At 39.8% G+C, this 20848-nt stretch overlaps 1 protein-coding gene across 6 annotated transcripts in view; it reads right to left on the reverse strand.

Annotated features, from left to right (window-relative positions):
* Nucleotides 1-20848, reverse strand: part of IRAG2 (inositol 1,4,5-triphosphate receptor associated 2) — a 1240358-nt gene that overhangs the window by 99561 nt on the left and 1119949 nt on the right. For all 6 annotated transcript variants that reach the window (XM_044087670.1, XM_044087672.1, XM_044087673.1 and 3 more), the window contains 2 exons: nucleotides 18430-18492; nucleotides 18280-18329 (listed from right to left, as the gene is read on the reverse strand). In XM_044087670.1, coding sequence (XP_043943605.1) covers nucleotides 18280-18329; nucleotides 18430-18492 — 113 coding nt within the window. The remainder of the gene's footprint in view (nucleotides 1-18279; nucleotides 18330-18429; nucleotides 18493-20848) is intronic.

The following is a 20848-nucleotide window of genomic DNA, read 5'->3' on the forward strand; positions in this document are numbered from 1 at the left end:
AGTGTCAAATGGTTTCTAGATCTAATAAAATGGAACTATTAATTTACCTCATCAGAATTTGGTTTTGATACAACTGGTGACCAGTAGTAGTGCTGCCATGGTGTGTGTGATAGCCACAGTGAGTATTAGAATGAATCTTTTCAGTGTTAAGTCATGATCTGATTGTGTCTGCAGCTCTTAAGGATATTAACTAGAGTCAATGAGCTATTCTCTTTACCTGCATGCAATGTGTTTAGAAATAAGATTTCTCAATATATAATTTTTCTTCTTTCAAAGTGGATGGTCACTCTTGTGATCTGTTGGCATGGGGACTTTCCTTTGTACCTACTGTAAACATATGTATATGGCAACATTATTGGATTTGAAATGTTTTATCCGTAAAATTAATTTTAAGCTTTTGTTCCAAGATTTGGATATTGTCATAGATCCTCTGAAATTGTTGAGTACTTTTAATCCCCAAATACATCTTATGTTACAATTTTTTTAAGAAAGTTTGTGAAGTTGATATTCAGAATTTGGAACAAATGAACAGACGCAGGAAAGCAAAGGTACAGTCCAACTTTATCTATGGGGATATGTCCTTAGTAGAAGAAATTAAAGCTAACAATGAGGTACGGATTATGCAGCCAAATAAAGGTGGGGGACTGATGTTTATGAATAACAATGATTATAATAAAAGGATGACTATGCTGTTGCAAACGGACACCTATGAGAAAGTATCCTGGAATTAATGCAATATTGCTTATGCCAAGATTAGAAACAATTTGAAGGACTTATTCACTGACCAATCCGTAACTACTGAGGAATTCAATTTTTTGAATGTTTCCCATAGTAGAATTCCTGTTATATTTGGAGTCCCAAAGATTCACAAATCCCTGGATCAACCACCTGTGCATCCCATTGCTGATGGTAAAGGCTCCATTACTCATCCTTTCACCAGGTTTTTACACATTAAATTGAATCACCTGGTGGACCCATGTGAGTCACATTTGTCATGACACCGGGGAATTTTTGAGTAAAATTAATGGTTTGCCTTTTAAAGAATCCTGCATTTTTTTTTTTTTACAAATGATGTTCAAGACTTGTATTTTGTCACAAGGCAGGGATGGAATGGTTTTGAGATTTCCTTTATGAGACTGCCATAAGGCAAAACAACATACCCAACACACTAGTCATAGGTGACTCTATATTCAGGCACACTGATGTCCCAACTCCCCAGGCTAAACAAGGAGAAGGTTACTGTCAGCTGCCTGTTGGGTGCCAGGATTCGCCACATAACCCACACACTCGGGTCACTCCACAACAAGTACAAATATGACTCTGTCATTATTCATGTTGGTGTGAACGACCTGAGACGTACCTCCCTGGACTACATAAAAAGAGACATGGAAGAGCTTTGGCCGGCTAAGATCTAGCTGTATTCAACTGGATGTATAAGTGAATTTAAGTACCTTTTATCTGCACTTTTTTCAAATAATACAGCATTTTAATTGATTTATTTGTGCTGCATTAAATATTAACTGAACTGGAAGTTTTGACTTTTTTCAGTTAGTGTTTGGTAGATTTTATTGCCTGTTAGAATTTCTGCATAGACAGTAATTGCAGTCGGGGGTAGTCTCATTCATTGATATCCTGTTACTGCCTATTTAAGTGGTACATTTTGGAATATTGTCTGCTTAAAACCTGAGCTTTGGCCAGCTAAGATCTAGCTGTATTCAACTGGACGTATAAGAGAATTTAAGTACCTTTTATCTGCACTTCTTTCAAATAATACAGCATTTTAATTGATTTGTGTTGCATTGAATATTTACTGAACTGGAAGTTTTGAGACTGTTTTTTCAGTTAGTTCCCCACCCACTCTCCCTGGTTTTGTTGTTAATCTTTGTGACTTTGAAACTGCCCAACCCTCTTGTAAATTTGTGTTTGGATACTCCTTATGGGCCCATCTCATTTGCTCACTCAACTGAGTGCAGTGATCATATTCTGATTTCAGGCACTCCTACAGTGTACAAAGAGAGCATCTGGGAACGAAAAACATTTTTAAGCTTGTTTCCTGCCTTTCCTGTAAGTGGTCTAGACTGATGTAGGCTTCTGAGCCCCCAAGCTTTTTTGTGTTGGAGGGAAGCCTTCTAGCTTAATTTTGTTTCTTAGAACTAGCCAGTTTTCTAGTTTCAGCACTCAAATCTGTTTCTTTGAACTCAGCACTTGTTCAGAGCTCATAAGCACTAGATAAGCTGCAAATTACTACAGCACTCAACTTTCCTCACTTATCTACAGGAAAGCAGTTTTTAGTACTTACTAAATAAGCACCTAGCCTGGCATGTCTAAGGTTTAGCTCCCGGTGATTTCTCCTGTCTACCTGATGAATCTGGGCATCTTGGGGCAATGCAGCAATTGCCTCATGTACACAGACAACCCTCTCCTCCTACCACCCAACACTACAACCTGTGAGAGATGCACTTATATAGCCAAACTGGAAGCAAAGCTCTCTTCACCCAAGACTGGACTAGACAGTCAAGAGGAGAAGGTAAACACTTGCACCACACCACACTCATCACATAGTCCCTCAAAACCTACACCACCAAAACATACACACACACACAAACACAAAACACACACCTACATTCGCGGAGGCTCTCAATAAAAACCTGCTCATGCATCAGGGACCTCCAAAGCAGAAACGCAAGCAAACTCAACCCCCCCAACACAACACAAATGACACATAGCCCACAAACTCAGTGTGCCACTCAACCACAGCCCATAAGGCATAACGTACCCAACACTCTAGTCATAGGTGACTCTATAGTCAGGCACACTGATGTTCCACTCACCAGGCTAAACAAGGAGAAAGTTACTGTCAGGTGCCAGGATCTGCCACATAACACACACACTCAGGTCACTCCACAAGTACAAATATGACACTATCAATGTCCATGTTGGTGTGAATGACCTGAGATATACCTCCCTGGACTACATGAAGAGGGACATGGAGGAGCTCTCCGATCTTGTAGCCCAGGCAGGTATGACCCTAGCCCTGAGTAGCATCCTGCCATCACCCAGAATGATACCACAGTACAAGGACAAAATGATTGACTTCAACAACTGGCTAAGCTTCTGGTGTCATTCTAAGGGGATCCAGTATTTGTCTGCCTGGGACGACATGATCGACAGACCACGATGCCTTGCCAGAGATGGCCTGCACCTGTCACCCTTGGGATTCCGGATACTGGCTAAGGCTCTTGCCACCTCTATAGTGCCTTTTTTAGGCAAAGTTCAAATGACAAATTCACCACCGTAACAGGTGCAAGAAAGCAAAATCTGAGGGTAATGCTACTTAATGCTAGAAGTCTAAACCTCAAAATGAACTCACTCGAGGCTCTCCTTAACATGGAGAGCATCAACATTTGTGCAGAGACAGAGACCTGGTTCAAAGCTCCAGAGAGCACCCCTGCATTACCAGGCTATAATTCATACCACACCTTTCGGTCACCTAACCCAGAATGAAGCACTAAAGGTGAAGGCATGTCCATATTCATTAAGTATATCCACACCTCCAGGCTTGTTGCACAGCATAATGCATCCGAGATTATCCAAGTGCAACTAACTCTGGGCAAGACCGCAATCCAAACTGTAACTTGCTACAGACCCCCCACCATGCCCCAGGATTCCCACTCCTCATTTCTTGATACACTGGAAAGTATTAGGGTACAACCCAACACCCTAATAATGGGCAATTTCAACTACCCCACCATTAACTGGGAAAACTACTCATGTATCAACTCTTTTGCTCAACGTTTTCTGGAATTCATAAATTCCAACGCCTTGGATGAACTTATTCACACCCCCACCAGGGGCAGCAATATCCTAGACCTGGTCATTACCAACATGGGCAACCGGTGTTCCACACCAGAGGTCAGTTCCTCATTGGTCAGATCCGACCACAAGCTAATCACCCTAGACATCCAAATCCCGCCCCCACCCCCAGTTAGGGAAACCACCGTAAAAAACTTCTCCAAAGCCAACTTCACACTTCTTAAGACAGAAGTGGCAAACTTCATGACACCCATGAAGATGGACAATAGAGGCAAGACTGCTGAATCCTACACAAATGCACTTTATAAGCACTTACATGAGTGAATGGATCATGCTATCCCTAATAGAACCAAGATGCTATCCTCCAAAAAAAGGAAGCCAATCTGGTGGTCTTCTGCCATAAACAAACTCTACAACAGAAGAAACTATTGCAAAAAAGAGTAAACTCCCATGACTGGAGGAACTCCCTGGTCAACCTCAGTAAGAAGCTGAGATCCCTCATAAAATCCTCCAAAGCTAGTTACGAAAACAAAATTGCCATGGACTCTAAAGACAACCACAAAGCATTCTATAGCTATGTCAAGAATCTCAATGGCAACACTCAGATCTGCTCTGAGTTACAGCACAATGGCACTAAATATACAGAACCAACTGATATTGCCAACATCCTGGCAGATAGGTTCAGCGCTAACTTTACCCCCCTCTCACCCCCTAGAGGCCCCATCTCTATACCGGAAGAATGCAAAGTTCCTGTAATCACGGCTGCACAGGTAAAAAACACACTCTTCAACGCCAAGAACACAGCATCCATGGGACCTGACAATATCCCAGACTGTATTCTACACAAACTACAGAATGAACTGGCACCCTACCCAAGTACCATGTTCAATCATAGCCTCACCTCAGGCTTTGTTGCCCACTGAATGGCGCACCATGATGGTTATCCCACTCCACAAAGGGGGAACCACGACGGACCCCAGGAACTACTGCCCCATTAGCCTGACGAACCTGGTCTGCAAGGCCATGGAACATATCATCATGGAACTCATAAACAAAGACATTTTAATCTCCAAACTCTGGACCCCACCCAGTTCGGGTTTGTAAAAGGCAGATCAAGTCTCCTAAACCTGATCAACTTCTTTGAAGCACTCACCAAAGCCGTAGAGGAGGGTAAGGTGGTTCACACAGCCTATCTTGACCTCGCCAAGGCTTTCGACATCATCCCCCACTCTGGAATTATAGCTAAACTCACTAAACTAGGTATAAATCCCTATGTCACAAGATGGGTTGCCAACTGGCTCACTGACAGAACCCACACTATAAAAGTTGCAGACTCCAAATCTAACCTCAAGGCAGTGACAAGTGGAGTACCACAGGGTTCTGTTCTGGGACCTCTCCTGTTTGGTATCTACTTCTCTGAAGTACAGGCTAACACAGAAGGCCTCTGGCTAATGAAGTTCACAGATGACTGCAAACTAGGAGACATAGTCGAGTCTCCAAATGATGTGGACATCCTACAGAAGGGCCTCACTGAGACAGATGCTTGGTGTCAGAGGCATGGCCTCAAGCTCAATGCCAAAAAGTGCATTGTCTTCCCCTTTGGTAAAAAAATCTGTACTCATGAACTACCACATAAATGGCAGTCTACTTAACGCCGAATGTGTGATAAGAGACCATGGGATCCAGGTGGACAGTAGTCTCTCCTTTGATAATAACATCACCACAGTAGTCAGGAAATCCTTCTATGTGGCACACCTCATCACAAAAGGGTTCTCATCCAGGAAAAAAAGAGGTCATTGTTTCCCTCTGCTCTGCACTCATTAGACCCATTATAGAGTAAAAGGCCCCTTCTGGAATGTACCTCAAGACATCTGCAGCAGCTGGAAAGGACACAGAAGTACCTCACAAAGAGGATTACTAGCCTCAAACAGATGCCCTACACTGGCAGTCTCAAAAAAATCCAGCTATACTCCGTAGCATATTGCCTACTCTGAGGAGATCTCTGCCTAACATATAAAGCTATGTTAAACCCAGAGCTGTTGGACATGCTACATCTAAAGAAATCCCAATCCCTCTGAGCTACATGCTCTAGGGACCTAAACCTTGTCACCACAATAAACAGGACATGCTGGAGGGATAGATTCCTGTCCCAGAGACTTCCTATACTCTGGAACAAGCTACCCATCTATGTCAAGCAAAGTTCCTCATTAGCACTCTTCAAGAAAAATCTTGATGAGTAAATGTGAAATAGGAAGTACACCCCAGGGATCACTTCTATGGTTCTGCTCGACAAGGGCACAGGAGGTTAACTCTTTTGGGTGGGGTAAGCCAGGGAACCTTGTTGGCTAGGCTTACTTAACCCCTTGGGCCGATTAGCCTAGTACCTACCTATGAGAACCTATAAGGATATGGTGAACATCTATGAAACCTTGCTTGAAATGGTGCATAACAACTTCTTTGTCAAATTCAATGATGAGCTACACCTACAAAAACTGGAGTAGCTATGGGGCTGCATGTGGGGGGTTGTTTGCGAACCTTAGAATGATCCAGTGGGAAAGAAAACATTTATTTAGTTCTGATTATTTCAATTCTTGTGCCTTTGATAATCATTACCTAGAAGACATCTTAATCCTCTGGGAGGGGTGGTGCAGATAATGTTCATTCCCTCCTTGAAAGTATGAATCACGCCACCAAATTTATGAAATTCACTTTTACAAGCAATTCATCTCCTGTCACCTATCTTGATGTCTAGACAGAGAAGGATTTTTATAATCAAAGGTTCATGACCAAAATCTATAGAAAAGAGACCTTTGACAGCATTCATCCGATGGCCCAAAACAAGGTGGTAGTCAAAAGTTCAGTTTGTATGGGTGCCCAGAATAACTACAATCACGGAAGTGTTCTGTAGTGAATGTCTTTTGCTGAAAAGCATGTTTATAAAATGAGAAAATCCTAGTAAGTTTATTGATAATTTAATGGTTGAGGTTATGAATAAGCAGGAAAAAGGACAAATTTCTCCAATACTGGATGGTCCAGCATAAACAAATATTTTCACAAGAAACCTTAAGTTTCTATTGATAATGGGACTTTTTCAAAGGGATGGGGCGTGACTGTAGTAATGCTTTTATTACTTTTTCATCTGATGGAATGACTATAAAAAATATTCTCGAAAAGAATTGGCATTTTTTGATACAAGATGATTAACTGAGAGGTAAGTTTTGTGTTACACCATCTATGGTATTCAAGAGAGGTAAGAACTAAGAGTATTCTTGAATCTAAGGATATGCCCAAAGTCCAGGGTTTGCGGAAGAAGTACAGTTGCTGTAGTTACTGCACCTATATTTTGATGTGTGAGCAACTCAGTATAAATATGTTGATCACAATAAATGGTCTTTTCAATTGCTCATTACAGGAGTAGCCTATGCTGCATGAACTGCCCCAGTTTTTATATTGGCAAAACTGAGTGCAGATTAAGAGAGAGGATCTACAAACATCTGCATGACATTCGAATGAACAAGGAGATGAATGCCTTATACAAACATATTCAAATGTATCCTGATCATGCTATCAGATTTTGCATTTTTGAACAATTCATACAAGACTCGAGGGGTGGTCCACGGAATGTGTTATTAGATAGACTGGAACTTCTGTGGCAGTTACGAACAAGTAGCAATAACTATCCAGGTTTGAATGATTCTAGAGTTTTGAAAATTAAATTGATGCAGAGGTAGTTTTTGTAGATATCTTGTGTGTAATGAGCTTTTATACATATATTTTTTATATAATCTGGCGCTTCCTAATTAATCTTTACTTGCTAATTTAACTTTAACTTTGCCTTAGGTAGGTCTTTCAATGGTTTTACAAACTTGACTTTAGATTGGATAAAAGGATATCTAACAATAATGTGATTGAACATTTGCTTGCTGGTGAGTCAATGGTTTACTCTTCTTCCCCCTTTTTTCTGTTCCTGTTTGGGATTTGTCAGTTTTGGTGGCAAAGGATCGGACAAGATGGCAAGGGTATGAGGAATATTAACTTATTGATTGGTGTCTTTACATACCCAGTAATTGGACTATTTTCTAATGATAGGATTGATAATTTGTTTTATTTAAAGTCATGATTATAATGGCTCCTTATCTGAGGAAGTTTCATAATACAGGACGAAAGTGCTTATCATGGTAATTTTAATTTGTTTTTATCATGTCTCTGATACTGCTGTTCGCTGTTTGGATTTAAATGGTATTTCTATTAAAAAAGTGTATTCGTAAACTGAGGGTCCATGCCCTGTTTTTTGTTTTTATTTTAATATATTAACTACATTGCCTTTTTTTTAAACAAGAAACATCTTTATTAAACCATCACTTATGACATAAGCAATCATACATTTATCTAAATGAAAACAAACCACATTGACACAATCCTAGTTGCAGGAATTTTATATCACAGACCATACTGACACACTCCCAGTTGCAAACATTTTACAATCACTTGAAAGCTATCCAATCATTTTCAGTCAAACATTACATAGCTCATTTAAGTCATGCCTTCTCTTAAAGCTCATTCCTCACCTGTATACATTTGTTCCCAGAATTCAGTTTTTCCCTATGTAGTTTGCTCCTATCCTTTCTAAAGATGTCAATTCAAGTTATTTTATCTCTGTTACTATATTCACAACTTCTAGTATAGTTGGTTTAGAAATTTGATTTCCATGTTCTAGTAACTGCTTTTTTAACAGCTTCCATAATTAGGCACAGCAAGGCCTTACCATGGTTAGGCAATTCCGATTCTGTACCATAGCTTAGAAAAATAGTCTCCCTCATCACACAAGTGATAGTTCAATAAAAGTGTTTAAAAAAAAAGGATAGTAACTAGAGTGGACCAATGAAGCAATAGGTATATAAATGAAAAGCTTTTGCAGTTACATATCCCTTACGCATGGGGACAGTATTAGGGACCTTCCAAAGAGAGGTCAGTTAAACAGTACTGAAATTGGGTAGGCAATAGATTCTGATCCAAATTTTGCATATTCAGGAAAAGGGTTCCAAGTTGCCACATGACCTAGTTTAGTCTATGAAATAGTCTTCAATTTCCCACGTAATGGGTCACAGTTGTAAGTGCTATGTTGCTGTGTAATAGAACAGCAATTGTTACTGAAAACACTGGTAATTTGTGCCAGATGGTGTTTGGTAATAAGATAGGCTAGCTGGCTACAACTTGGTATAGTTGTTTGGAAAGACAAGCTCCAGAAGTGCTTTTGAAATTCTGAGAGAAATTTCTGAGAATGCCATTTTTTGTATTTAGACTTTACTTCTGAGTACTTCATACGTGGAAAGGATGCATTAGTTTTACTCTTCCAAAAGAATTTCCAAAAACACTTCCTTTTAGACACAGGAACCATTATATATGAAGCGAGTCAAGAAAGGCTTTTGGTTTTAGTTTTTCCTTTTTGCATAGGTGCAGCGCTATTTATTTCAACAATACATTCTTTGAAGTACTATTGAACTAACTGTGCTGTCTAGTGGGATCCACTTCACTTACAAAATGATGAATGTCTAAATTAGCGGCGTTCTTGACAATTTTTTTGTACGATTCCAAATAGCAAAACAGGGGTGAGTGGTCAGTGTCTTATATTAAGACAATTCTTTTGCCAGGTGAAAATATATTATTTGGTCAAGGATGCTTTTATACTTTGATACATTTTAATATTCTAAACAGAATTAACACAGTTGCTTTAGGTTGAATATCTGGAGAGATGGATAGAAGAAGATATTTGATGCTCCAAGTCCAGTTAGTCATCTGAAAGAATCCTTTAATTGTTTACATTAGCACTCAGCAGCGTATCTGCAAATGTTACTGAAGGTATCAAAATAGCATGTATTGACAAATATTTGTGTGTGTGTGTATGTACATACATATATATATATTATGTAGGAGGGCCAGTTTGAAGGAGATTGGAGACTGTAAAGTGGTGGCCAGAGAAAGTGTAGTTAGGCAGCATAGGAGTGGAGGGCAGCACCAAGGATCAAATGGTGGAAATTGAAAAAGGGTAATTGTGAGGTGGAGTTCAGGGATGAGTTAAGACAGGCACTGGGTGGCAGTGAAGAGTTACCAAATAGCTGGGTAACTACAGCAGAGCTAGTAAGGGAGACAACTAGAAAGATGCTTGGTATCACATCGGGACAGAGGAAGGACGACAAGGAGACATGGTGGTGGAATGAGGAAGTACAGAAGAGTATACAGGCAAAGAGGTTGGCAAAGAAGTGGGATTGTCAGAGAGATGAAGAAAGTAGACAGGAGTATAAGGAGATGAGGTGCATGGCAAAGAGAGAGGTGGCGATGGCTAAGGATAAGGCATATTAAGAGTTGTATGAAAGGTTGGACACTAAGGAGGGAGAAAAGGACCTGTACCGATTGGCTAGACAGAGGGACTGAGCTAGAAAAGATGTGCAGCAGGTAAAGGTGATAAAGGATAATGAGGGAAACCTACTCACAAGTGAGGAGAGTGTGTTGAGGAGATGGAAACAGTACTTTGAGGGGTTGATGAATGACGAGAATGAGAGGGAGAGAAGGTTGGATGATGTAGGGATAATGAATCATGAAGTACAATGGATTAGCAAGGAGGAAGTAAGGATAGCTATGAAGAGAATGAAGAATGGAAAGGCTGTTGGCCCAGATGACATACCTGTGGAAGCATGGAGGTGTTTAGGTGAAATGGCAGTGGAGTTTTTAACCAGATTGTTTAACGAAATCTTGGAAAGTGAGAGGATGCCTGAGGAATGGAGAAAAAGTGTTTTGGTACCGATTTTTAAGAATAAGGGTGATGTGCAAAGCTGTAGTAACTACAGAGGGATTAAATTGATCAGTCACAGCATGACGTTATGGGAAAGAGTAGTGGAAGCTAGGTAAAGAAGGGATGTGATGATTAGTGAGCAGCAGTATGGTTTCATGCCGGGAAAGAGCACTACAGATGCGATGTCTGCTCTGAGAGTGTTGATGGAGAAGTACAGAGAATGTCAGAAGGAGTTGCATTGTGTTTTTGTAGACTTGGAGAAAGCATATGACAGGGTGCCTAGAGATGAGTTGTGGTATTGTATGAGGAAGTCAGGAGTGTCAGAGAAGTATGTAAGAGTGGTACAGGATATGTACGAGGGCAGTGTGACAGCGGTGAGGTCTGCAGTGGGAGTGACGGATGCGTTTAAGGTGGAGGTGGGGTTACATCAAAGATCAGCTCTGAGCCCTTACTTATTTGCAGTGGTGATGGACAGGTTGACAGACGAGATCAGACAGGAGTTCCCATGGACTATGATGTTTGCAGATCACATTGTGATCTGTAGTGAGAGTAGGGAACAGGTGGAGACGACTATGGAGAGATGGAGATACGCTCTAGAGAGAAGAGAATGAAGGTCAGCAGGACTAAGACAGAATATATATGTGTGAATGAGAGGGAGGATAGAGGAATGGTGAGGATGCAAGGAGTAGAGGTGGCGAAGGTGGATGAGTTTAAATACTTGGGGTCAATAGTTCAGAGTAACGGTGAGTGTGGAAGAGAGGTGAAGAAGAGAGTACAGGCAGGATGGAGTGGGTGGAGAATAGTGTCAGGAGTGATTTGTGACAGACGAGTACCTGTAAGTGTGAAAGGGAAGGTCTACAAGAGGGTAGTGAGACCAGCTATGTTATATGGGTTGGAGACAGTGGCACTGACAAAAAGGCAGGAGTTTGAGCTGGATGTGGCAGAGTTAAAGATGTTAAGATTTGCACTGGGTGTGACGAGGGTGGACAGGATTAGGAATAAGTATATTAGAGGGTCAGCCCAGGTTGAAAGGTTTGGAGACAAAGCCAGAGAGGCAAGATTACGTTGGTTTGGGCATGTGCTGAGAAGGGATGCGGAGTATATTGGGAAAAAGATGCTAAGGATGAAGCTACCAGGTAACAGGAAAAGAGGAAGGCCTAAGATAAGGTTTATGGATGTAGTGAGAGAGGACATGCAGGTGGTTGGTGTGACAGAGCAAGATGCAGAGGACAGGAAGAAATGGAAACAGGTGATCCACTGTGGTGACCCCTAACGGGAATAGTCGAAAGAAGATGATGATATATATATATATATATATATATATATATATACACACACACATATACACACATTTTATATATATTTATGTATACACAGACACACAGACATAACACTCAAATGTACAAAGCCCACATGTAATTTTATATCACCTCATATACAAATATATATGAAGCACATGCACAACTTTACATACACACAGCTATATCTCACACACACACAGTGATGAATTTGCATCTAACAACCTTGAATGTAACAGTTTCATTTAACGTTGCTGATTTGCTGATGAGAGCTCCCAGAATGTTTCAGTATGTCTGAGTACAACAGAGCAACCCCTCTCCAGCCTTTTCTGTGCTCTACCATATGTAAGCCAGCCACGGCCAGGTAGACGTCATGATCTTTGCAACTTCTTTAAAGCTATGTTTTAGTTATATGTACGATGCCAGTTTCATAAGCAAACAGAAAATGCATGAGATGGGACTTGCAGCATAATCTGTGGACACTAATAGGGATAATAAATAAAGTTAGATGACTAAGACCACATGGGGTCATTGTGACTGTGAAGTACTTGATTGCTGCAAAAAATATCATGGTTAGTCTTTATGCCTACAGATCATATGAAGTGATGAAGTCTTAGGAAGAATGGGGCAATTTAACTATGTTTTGATCAGGGTTTTTAAAGGTATGGCTATTTCGTGATTATATTTTTTGACTTTCAGTATGCTAGTCCATGAGATTACCATACAAACATGTAGCTAGGCTATTTGGCACCCAGAGTGAGGTCCTCATTTGATGTCCCCAATCACCAACAGAAAGAAGGGGGAGTCTGAAAGTAAAGCTGAGGAAAAAAAAAGGTTGTAGGTTTACAACAGCAAACAAATATTTGAATGATGGCCTCATACCCTTCTGAAAATTACACACACACACACATATATATATATATATATATATATATATATATATATATATATATGATAATATTTAGCATTATTTATTTTAAGTTAAAGAAGCTCAGTAAACTAAACAGTAACAATGAAACTACTGAGCTGTAGGTGAATAAATATTTTTAAAAACTGCTGTTCACACCAAAACAGCCAGACCCATTAACTGGCTAATGCTGATCCACCTGCTGCACCCAGTGCCTCAGTCAGAAGCCTTCACATTGATTTGGGGAGATGCCTGATGCTCATCCCTTATGTAAAACGTAAGGATGAGCATGCACTGCTTTCTACTGAGCTGAAAGGGGGTGGGGAGCAGCCATGAGCAACGCTTTGAAAAGGAGAAACAGGTACTTTTTTGGAACAGAAAGGTACAAAAAATAAAAAAATAAAAATAAAACAATTTTGTGCCCCTTACAAGCTGGCTGTCAGGGTGGCTGCCCTTTTTCCCTCCATTCTTTCTGAACCTCTGCTGATGTATTTACTTTATGAGGTATTTATGCATGCATGGAGTGTCATAAAATGTGTACAGTGACAGATGCAGAAAATGGGGATTGAGTATTTGTTGAATTGTCAGATAACTGCTGCTTAAGTTCATACATCAGTACTAGGCTAACTGCCCCTCTGGGCCATTTTAAGCCTTGCCAATTACCCCATCTGAGAATCAAACCTTGCACCAAGTATCTTGTAAGGTAAATACCATAACCATTATGTCAGAGGAGAATGATATCCTACCATTAAAAATATGCCTGTTATAAATGTTACCTTTCGGAAGAAAGTAATTTCTTGAGGACATGGCATCCTTACTAAAAGGACCGATTGTGTAATCTTTAATTAAGGGCAGGTACATGCACATCTTGCTTAAGAAGAGAAGGAGGTTATTTGGTATGTTCAAATTAGCTGAACAGTCCAGGGCTCCACTCCACTCCTAGGAGGATGTTACTCTTTTAGTGCTTTTTCAAAATATATTTAGTTTCTGATGAACAATTCAAGCAACTGAGGAAAGTGTTTCTCTAGAACTATATCATGAGCTAAATCAATGTTAACTGTACACATAGCCTACCTACCCCAAAAATAGTGTGCAATTCCATTTCTGCCAAAGGAAAACTACTTTTGCCCCATACATATACAAGCACATCTAGAATAAGAAGTGAGGCAAGATGGCTGGGTGTGGGTAAATTAGCTTAGCAGTCCCAGTCTCCTAGGAGGATGATGTTAATACTTCAGTCTTTCAAAATATATTTCGTTTCTGATGAACAAAGTGTCATTGTTAAACCTACTTAGAATGTACAAGGTGCATCTAGTACTGAGGTTAATTCTGTGTTTGCAGGGCAGAGGGTACAGGGAAAGAGACTATTTCATAGGCAGTAACTGGGCTATTGGCCCTAGGGCCTTTCCAAACCTAGTCATGTTTAACCCTCGTTTTCTCACAGACTGAGAGGAATAGCCAACATTAGCGCTCAAATTTATCAGCACGACTGTCCCTATCCAAAAGGTATATGAAGGTGAAACCTCTGGGGTGACTTTATGGTTTCCCATTCAATTGTCCAAGTTGCGCTTAAATAGGCTCACTGAGGAACTCTAACCTGAATTTGGAGTTTGTTATATAGGAGTGGGAGACTCTGGGAGATGTAACACTCTCTCCAGCAAATCCTGTTTATGTTGTAGGCTAGGTTAAGTTCTCTAGAGTGAGTGAGTCTTGTCCCATTACATTTGCGGATGTGCAGCATTTCCATTAAAGCAGGGTCCAACCCTGCTCTGTAGGCCATGCACAATTCACCTCTAAGCAGTCTATATGATACAGAGTATAGTGACAGTGCATTCAGTCTGTCTGTGTAGGTCATGTTATGAAGGCCTTGAATATTCTTGGTGATTAACCTCTGAGGTCTCTCCAGCTGCTGCAGGTGCCTGGCTAGGTACATACAGATGGGATCACTGTACTCTGTTAGTGGTCTGATGAGGGACGAGTACAGAGGAGTAATAACCTCCTTCGGTTTGGATGGTATTTCCTTATTTATGAGATGGGCAATGTAGAAGGCCTTCCTCACCAGTGTGGACACAAGATGATCAAAGTTAAGGCTGCTATCAACCTGTGCTCCCAAGTCTCTCACCACTCGGTTTGAATTTAGGGAGGTAGTGTTAATGATGCAATTTGCTGGGACTTCTTTACTGAAGGGGATGATAATACATTTTTTTCATTAAGTTTAAGTCCGTGTTGAAGTTGAGGGCCACAAGGTTGTAAGACGCTGGGTTTACATGAACTATATTTGGCACATATATTTTTATATTTTTAAAAGAATTTCACTTGAAGCATTTCATTCAGTTCCAAATGTATTCTAATTTGTTGCATTTTTAAAAATAGGACTAGATGGCGCTAAAGTTTCATTTATTGTATTTTTGAACTATGTAATAAGTAGCAGTCAGTTTTATATTTTCAAATATTCTTGCACTTCAGAGATGTTTTACTATTGTATTTTTAATTGTATGCTTTTTACAAACAAAAAATTACATTTAGTGACAAAAGGTAATTTATAAGGATGTTTCATCGATTTTAATTGATTTTAGTATTTTATTAGTGGTTTGTTATTTAAGGGAAGGTATATATGAGGGGTTTGTTCTTACCAAGGTATTTCACATCTGATGAAGTCTATTCAGACGAAAATGCGGGGATTTTTAAAGCGTTTGTTTTTTTGTTACACTTTATTGATTTCAGCCTCCTTTTGGAACGTAATAAAATGGATATTCTGGATTCCTCTGGTGGTCTTTGCAGTGTCTTTTTCATGAATTATCAGTTTATTTTTGGCAATATATCCATATTCAAGCTGTTTACTAGGCTATAGTTTGGAGATTTTTTTTTTTTTTTTTTTAACATTTTTGCTCCGGGGGGGTTAGTTATTGTTACTTGGAACGAAACAGATTTGTGATATGACCTTATCAGGGATGGCACCACACATGGGGTGCTGCAGTAATCTCCCATGATGGTGAGCACTATGTCAAGGACATTTGAGTCCCTTTTGGGGGTGGCAACTATCAGTTCCAAAGCATTTGTATTAACAAAGTCCAAGAACCTTAGGGTGAGCGTGTTAATGCTCATATATGTTGTCCAGTCGATGGAGGGACAGTTAAAGTCACTCATGACTAGGGTGTTTTGCTGTATTACGAGTGACTCTAGTAGGGGGACCTACAGCTAACAATGATGTGGAGGGGGGTCTTTCCTACAATTAGCTGGACTTGGAGTAGCTCTAGGGAGTTAGTGTTTAACCAGTCTTAAGGTGAATTTGTCTTTGATGAAGATAGATACACCTCTCCCCCTTTGGTTCTTTCACATTCATTTTGCAGTCTGAACTTGTAGAAGGCACTGTAGCCTTGTATGGCCGGGGTACTCTCTGCGGCCTTGAACCATGTCTCTGATACTGCACAGACATGTGTCTTCCAAAGTAAGAAGTGCTTCCAGAGAGTTCAGTTTATGATTTAGACTCCTAGCATTAGGTAGCATAACCCTGAGTTTGCCTCTAGATGATGTTTTTACATTAGGAATTCTTATGACATCGCCTAAAAAAAAGCACTGTGGGGGAGGAAAGTACCTTAGTAAGCAAAAGCCAAGAGACTACTTGTGAAGACCATCTCTGGCAAAGCAGCACTGTCTTGTGACCATGTCATCCCAGGGTGAAAGACACTGAATTTCCCCGGATTGACAACAGAAGCTAAACCAATTGTTAAAGTCAATCATTTTTTGTTTGTAGCAAGGTATCATCCTGGGTGAAGGTAGAATGCTGCTTAGGGATAGGGACATACCTACCTGGGACACAATCAGCAAGCTCAGTCATGAGTCCCTCTTCATATAGTCCAGTGAGGTATGTCTCAAGTTGTTCACTCCAAGATGGACTATGACAGTCATAACAGTACTTGGTGAGAGACTTGAGGGTGTGCATGATTTGGTGGATCCTGGCACCTCACAGGCAGGTGAACATGACCTTCTCCTTTGTCCAGCCTGGTAAGTGGGACATCTGTGCATCTCACTATGGAGTCGCCTATGACAGAGACATTTGATTTTGGAGTATTTTGCCTTAGTGGCTTGTTGGGTGAGACAATGTGTGTGTTTATGTGTGTAGTGATTGCAGTTGGGACTGCATTGTGTATAGACAGCTTGCATTTGGGAGGTCTCTGTTCTTTTGGTATACTTCTAGTGAGTACCTCTGCATACGTGGGTTTGGGTGTTTTGTTGTTGGCTTGTGGAAGATGTGAAGTGTGTGCACTGACAACCCATTTTTTATCTGCTTTGCTGTTTCGTGAGAGCACTGATTCCAGATTTATAGTATAGATACATCTCTCACATGTTGTATTAGTAAGTTTTAGTAGTAATGGGTTGTCAGTATACATGAGGCAATTGCTACATTGTCTCGGGATGCCCATGCCCACCCGCCTGGCTGGAGAAACAGTGGGAAACCGTCCATCCATTATGTAAGGTTCATTCTGTACTAAGTAATGGAGAGAGGGCTGAATAGAACTGGTTCTGCTATGGGATTATTAGAATCAACTAAACTATGGAGGTTTGGGAGTGGGTGCCTATGTCATCACCTAAAAATGAACATCTGAGTTCCTCTTTGGGTAGCAGTGCACAGAAAAACAGGGAAGCTGGGGATGGTTTACAAGCAGCTATCTAGGGAAAAATTAACTTTCTAAGTTTTTGTGTCTATAACAGGCAGTATTGCGTGATGCAGTTTAGTTAAGCAATTTTCAAACAAACTGGCCAATGGAAATGCTCAATACTGAGTCTTATTTCAACAATCCACAACTCAGATGGGTCCTTGGCTACACTCTTCTGCCACAAGTGTGCAGGGGACCCTCTTAATATAAGATGGCTGGTTTTAGTGCTCAGATAATGCCACAGAGTCTAAATTCAGCAAATCCGAATCTAGCCTATGCTATACAATGCACAAGTACTAGAAAATACAGAGTTCAGGAAAAAACTGTCTCAAACAGCAAACAGTGAAACAGCAAAACAGTTTAAAATGACAAAAATCTCTCCTCTGTTCTGCAATACGACTCTCTCATGAAAAACCACTTCACCTATAAGCTGGGTGCCAAATTAGTTCATAAGAGTTAGTGCAGTATTCCTATTCTGTGGAGGTTACCTATTTTCCACACTATTCTGTGCTAAGGCTCCCCAGTGATATTGAGACATCCTATTTCATTGACTTAATGAGATGGTGGAAATATTAGGGCATTCATACCCTGCTGAAATCACTGCTTAGCCTTAACTAGCCCTGGAGCTACAAAGATGGGATTGGGGGTGTATTGGGGGAATACTCTAGACAGCTAACAGAATGGCTAGGTGAGTAAAATATGTTTAACTTGCCTTCCCCTGTGTTACTAAAGACATATGGGCAGAGATTGTCACAGCAGCTACTATTTGTTTTCATACCACTTTAGAAAAATACAGATAAAGTTTGAACTTACCAAGGTCTGCCATCAGCAGCATCACTGCCTTTAACTTCATGAATCTTGGGCTATAAAAAAGTATTTAAAAACATAAATAATTTTAGACACTAATATCTCTATAAAGCTACAAAAGATGCAGAGAAACTCTGAAGGTTTAAGAAGTCTTACTAGGTCGAAGTTTGAACCGACATTTCCAGGGTTACGTGGTATTACAGCAATACTGACTCGTCTCTGTAAGAGGGGAAAACAGATTAACACTGATAGTTGGGTATAATCTATACTTTTTTTAAAAACTCTTTTAGACATTAGGCTTCACTATACAGTGTCAGCTCTTAGCCCTTGGAATTGAAAAGGTACAAGGAGCCAGCAGCCTTCTGAAATCATGAATTAATACAAGAGATTCCTCACGATTTAGCTACAGCTGCGTGAAACTCCAGATGTTCTACCTTGCAAACATTTAATACAGAATCACAATACTAATAATTCTGATGTACCTCCTCAATCCTATCAGCTTGAAGGGTGTCAATGGATCAAACACAGGCACCAGTGCTCAAAACCATTAACTATTAAATGTCAAACTTCTTGTAAATTACACAAGTATGCTGTGCTGATGAAATTGTGATTCAAAGTTTAAAAGCATTGCAGTGTCAGGTCATCTATTCTAAGTACATGAGGAAATATGGCAACAAAATTATTCAATTGCCATGGACAAAACTAACTAATCAAGCCTGGTCTCGTCTACTGTGAGTAATTCCACAGCAAGCGTAACTGCATGAGGACATAATAGTGCAGAATTATTGACTTTACAATGAAGGCAATTACATAGTCACATGCTTAAACACAATTAACGTAATAAAGTTGTACCCTTTTCATTTCACACCTTTTGTTTTTATTGGTTATATTATAGCACAACACATCTTATAGGGCTATAACATTCATATGGCCTAATAGATGCTTTCTCTACTCTATAGGTCCAGCTTTAAAAGGTACCCACGGGAGTTTCTGGCTAAAATCAAATTTAGCAGTGAGTGAGGAGGATTTTAATTTCCGGATTTGGGTCAAGATCGACATTCAGCCTATAGGGAACCATATAACAGAAATAGTAGGTTTCTGCGAAAACATTATGGAGTTGCTGCAGTTGGTTGATATATGGCAAATGAGGTTCCCAGAAGCCATGATATACAAGTAGACTGGACAAGTGTTTAGTGAGAATTTATTCACAAAACATATGGTAGTGTTCTCACAGACACTTCTTTGCTGTCGGCAGTATATGTGGTACTAGAGATGGACACCATTTTGGGTAGAATTACCATGCTGTTAAAGTGGATAGACAGTCTTGAGAGTAGGAATTTGTGGTGGTGGGGGGAGGCCTGAAGATGTGGTTAAACCACTTCTATTTGGTCATGGAAAGACAGATATCCCATCCAGATTTAATGTTGCACACACTAAACTTGTTACAGGAACAGCTCATTAAGATGCCCAGCTGTGAATGGACAAAGTAGGGAGTCCGTTGTTAAAAGGTTGGAGGAGCACTGCAGGTCAACGGTTAGTAATATCCTCACAGTGTGAAAGGAAATGGAGATGCATTTGTAGAAACAGCACGGAGGGCAAAAACTGACAAACTCACAGGAATTATTTGCATAACATCTGGGGAGATTTGCTCTTGGTTAGTTCTTAGAAAGGGAAAGGGAAATGTGGTCAAATATTACTTTAGAATAATATACATTCAATTATTTAAGGGTGTTTTATCATTTTCATAATGTTTCAGATTTACTGGATTGATTTCTTGTAACTGATGACATTTTTTTTAGATTACTAAAAAAAATCTGATGAGAATAATTTTAGTTGATAGGGTCTGTAAGCATCAGTCCTGGTTCTTCTAGTGTAGTTCAAAATACCGTCTGGACATAGAAAGAATGATGACTGTTGTGACAGCCATGACATTCATTTTAAACAGAACTTACCAAAAATCCATGCGCTGAGACTGCAGTGAAACACAAACTTACTATTCACAAACCATTTATATACAAAGGCTTGCACATACGTTTTGAACAGTCCTTTAACAGAAACATTTTGGGTCATAATTAATATAAAAAAATACATTTACAGCTCAGCATACTGTAATAACTCCGCAAGTAATCTATACAATCATAATGAACATCAATAATAGCAAACATGAAGAGCAAGAAAAAATTGTTTCACGAGAGCTGTATTAAACTGATGAGAAAGTTCTGTGGCTAAGGCTGGATACTGGCAGAAATGTGTGAAAGGATTACATTTAAACTAATTTTTTTATCTTCAAAATATAAAATTGTATTGTTTCTCATTGCACTGAAAATACTACCACAAATACATTTTATAGTTGTTGGAGCTAATTATTTAATTTGTCCAATATATAATCTTCGCTTTTCTTTTATTCTTGTCCAGGTCATTGCAGAATCTTGCCCCGGTCCTTTTATGTAGTTATCAAATATATAAACACATACAGTAAAGTACCTCCAGTGATTTCAACAGACAAAGTAAAATGACAAAATGAAATTGGCAGCACTGACCATTTAATAGTTTCTATTGCATGGTTTCAACTATG

The sequence above is a fragment of the Protopterus annectens genome, chromosome 11.part0 (assembly GCF_019279795.1).
Source record: "Protopterus annectens isolate FY-2018-M chromosome 11.part0, PAN1.0, whole genome shotgun sequence".
In the NCBI taxonomy this organism is placed as follows: Eukaryota; Metazoa; Chordata; order Ceratodontiformes; family Protopteridae; genus Protopterus; species Protopterus annectens.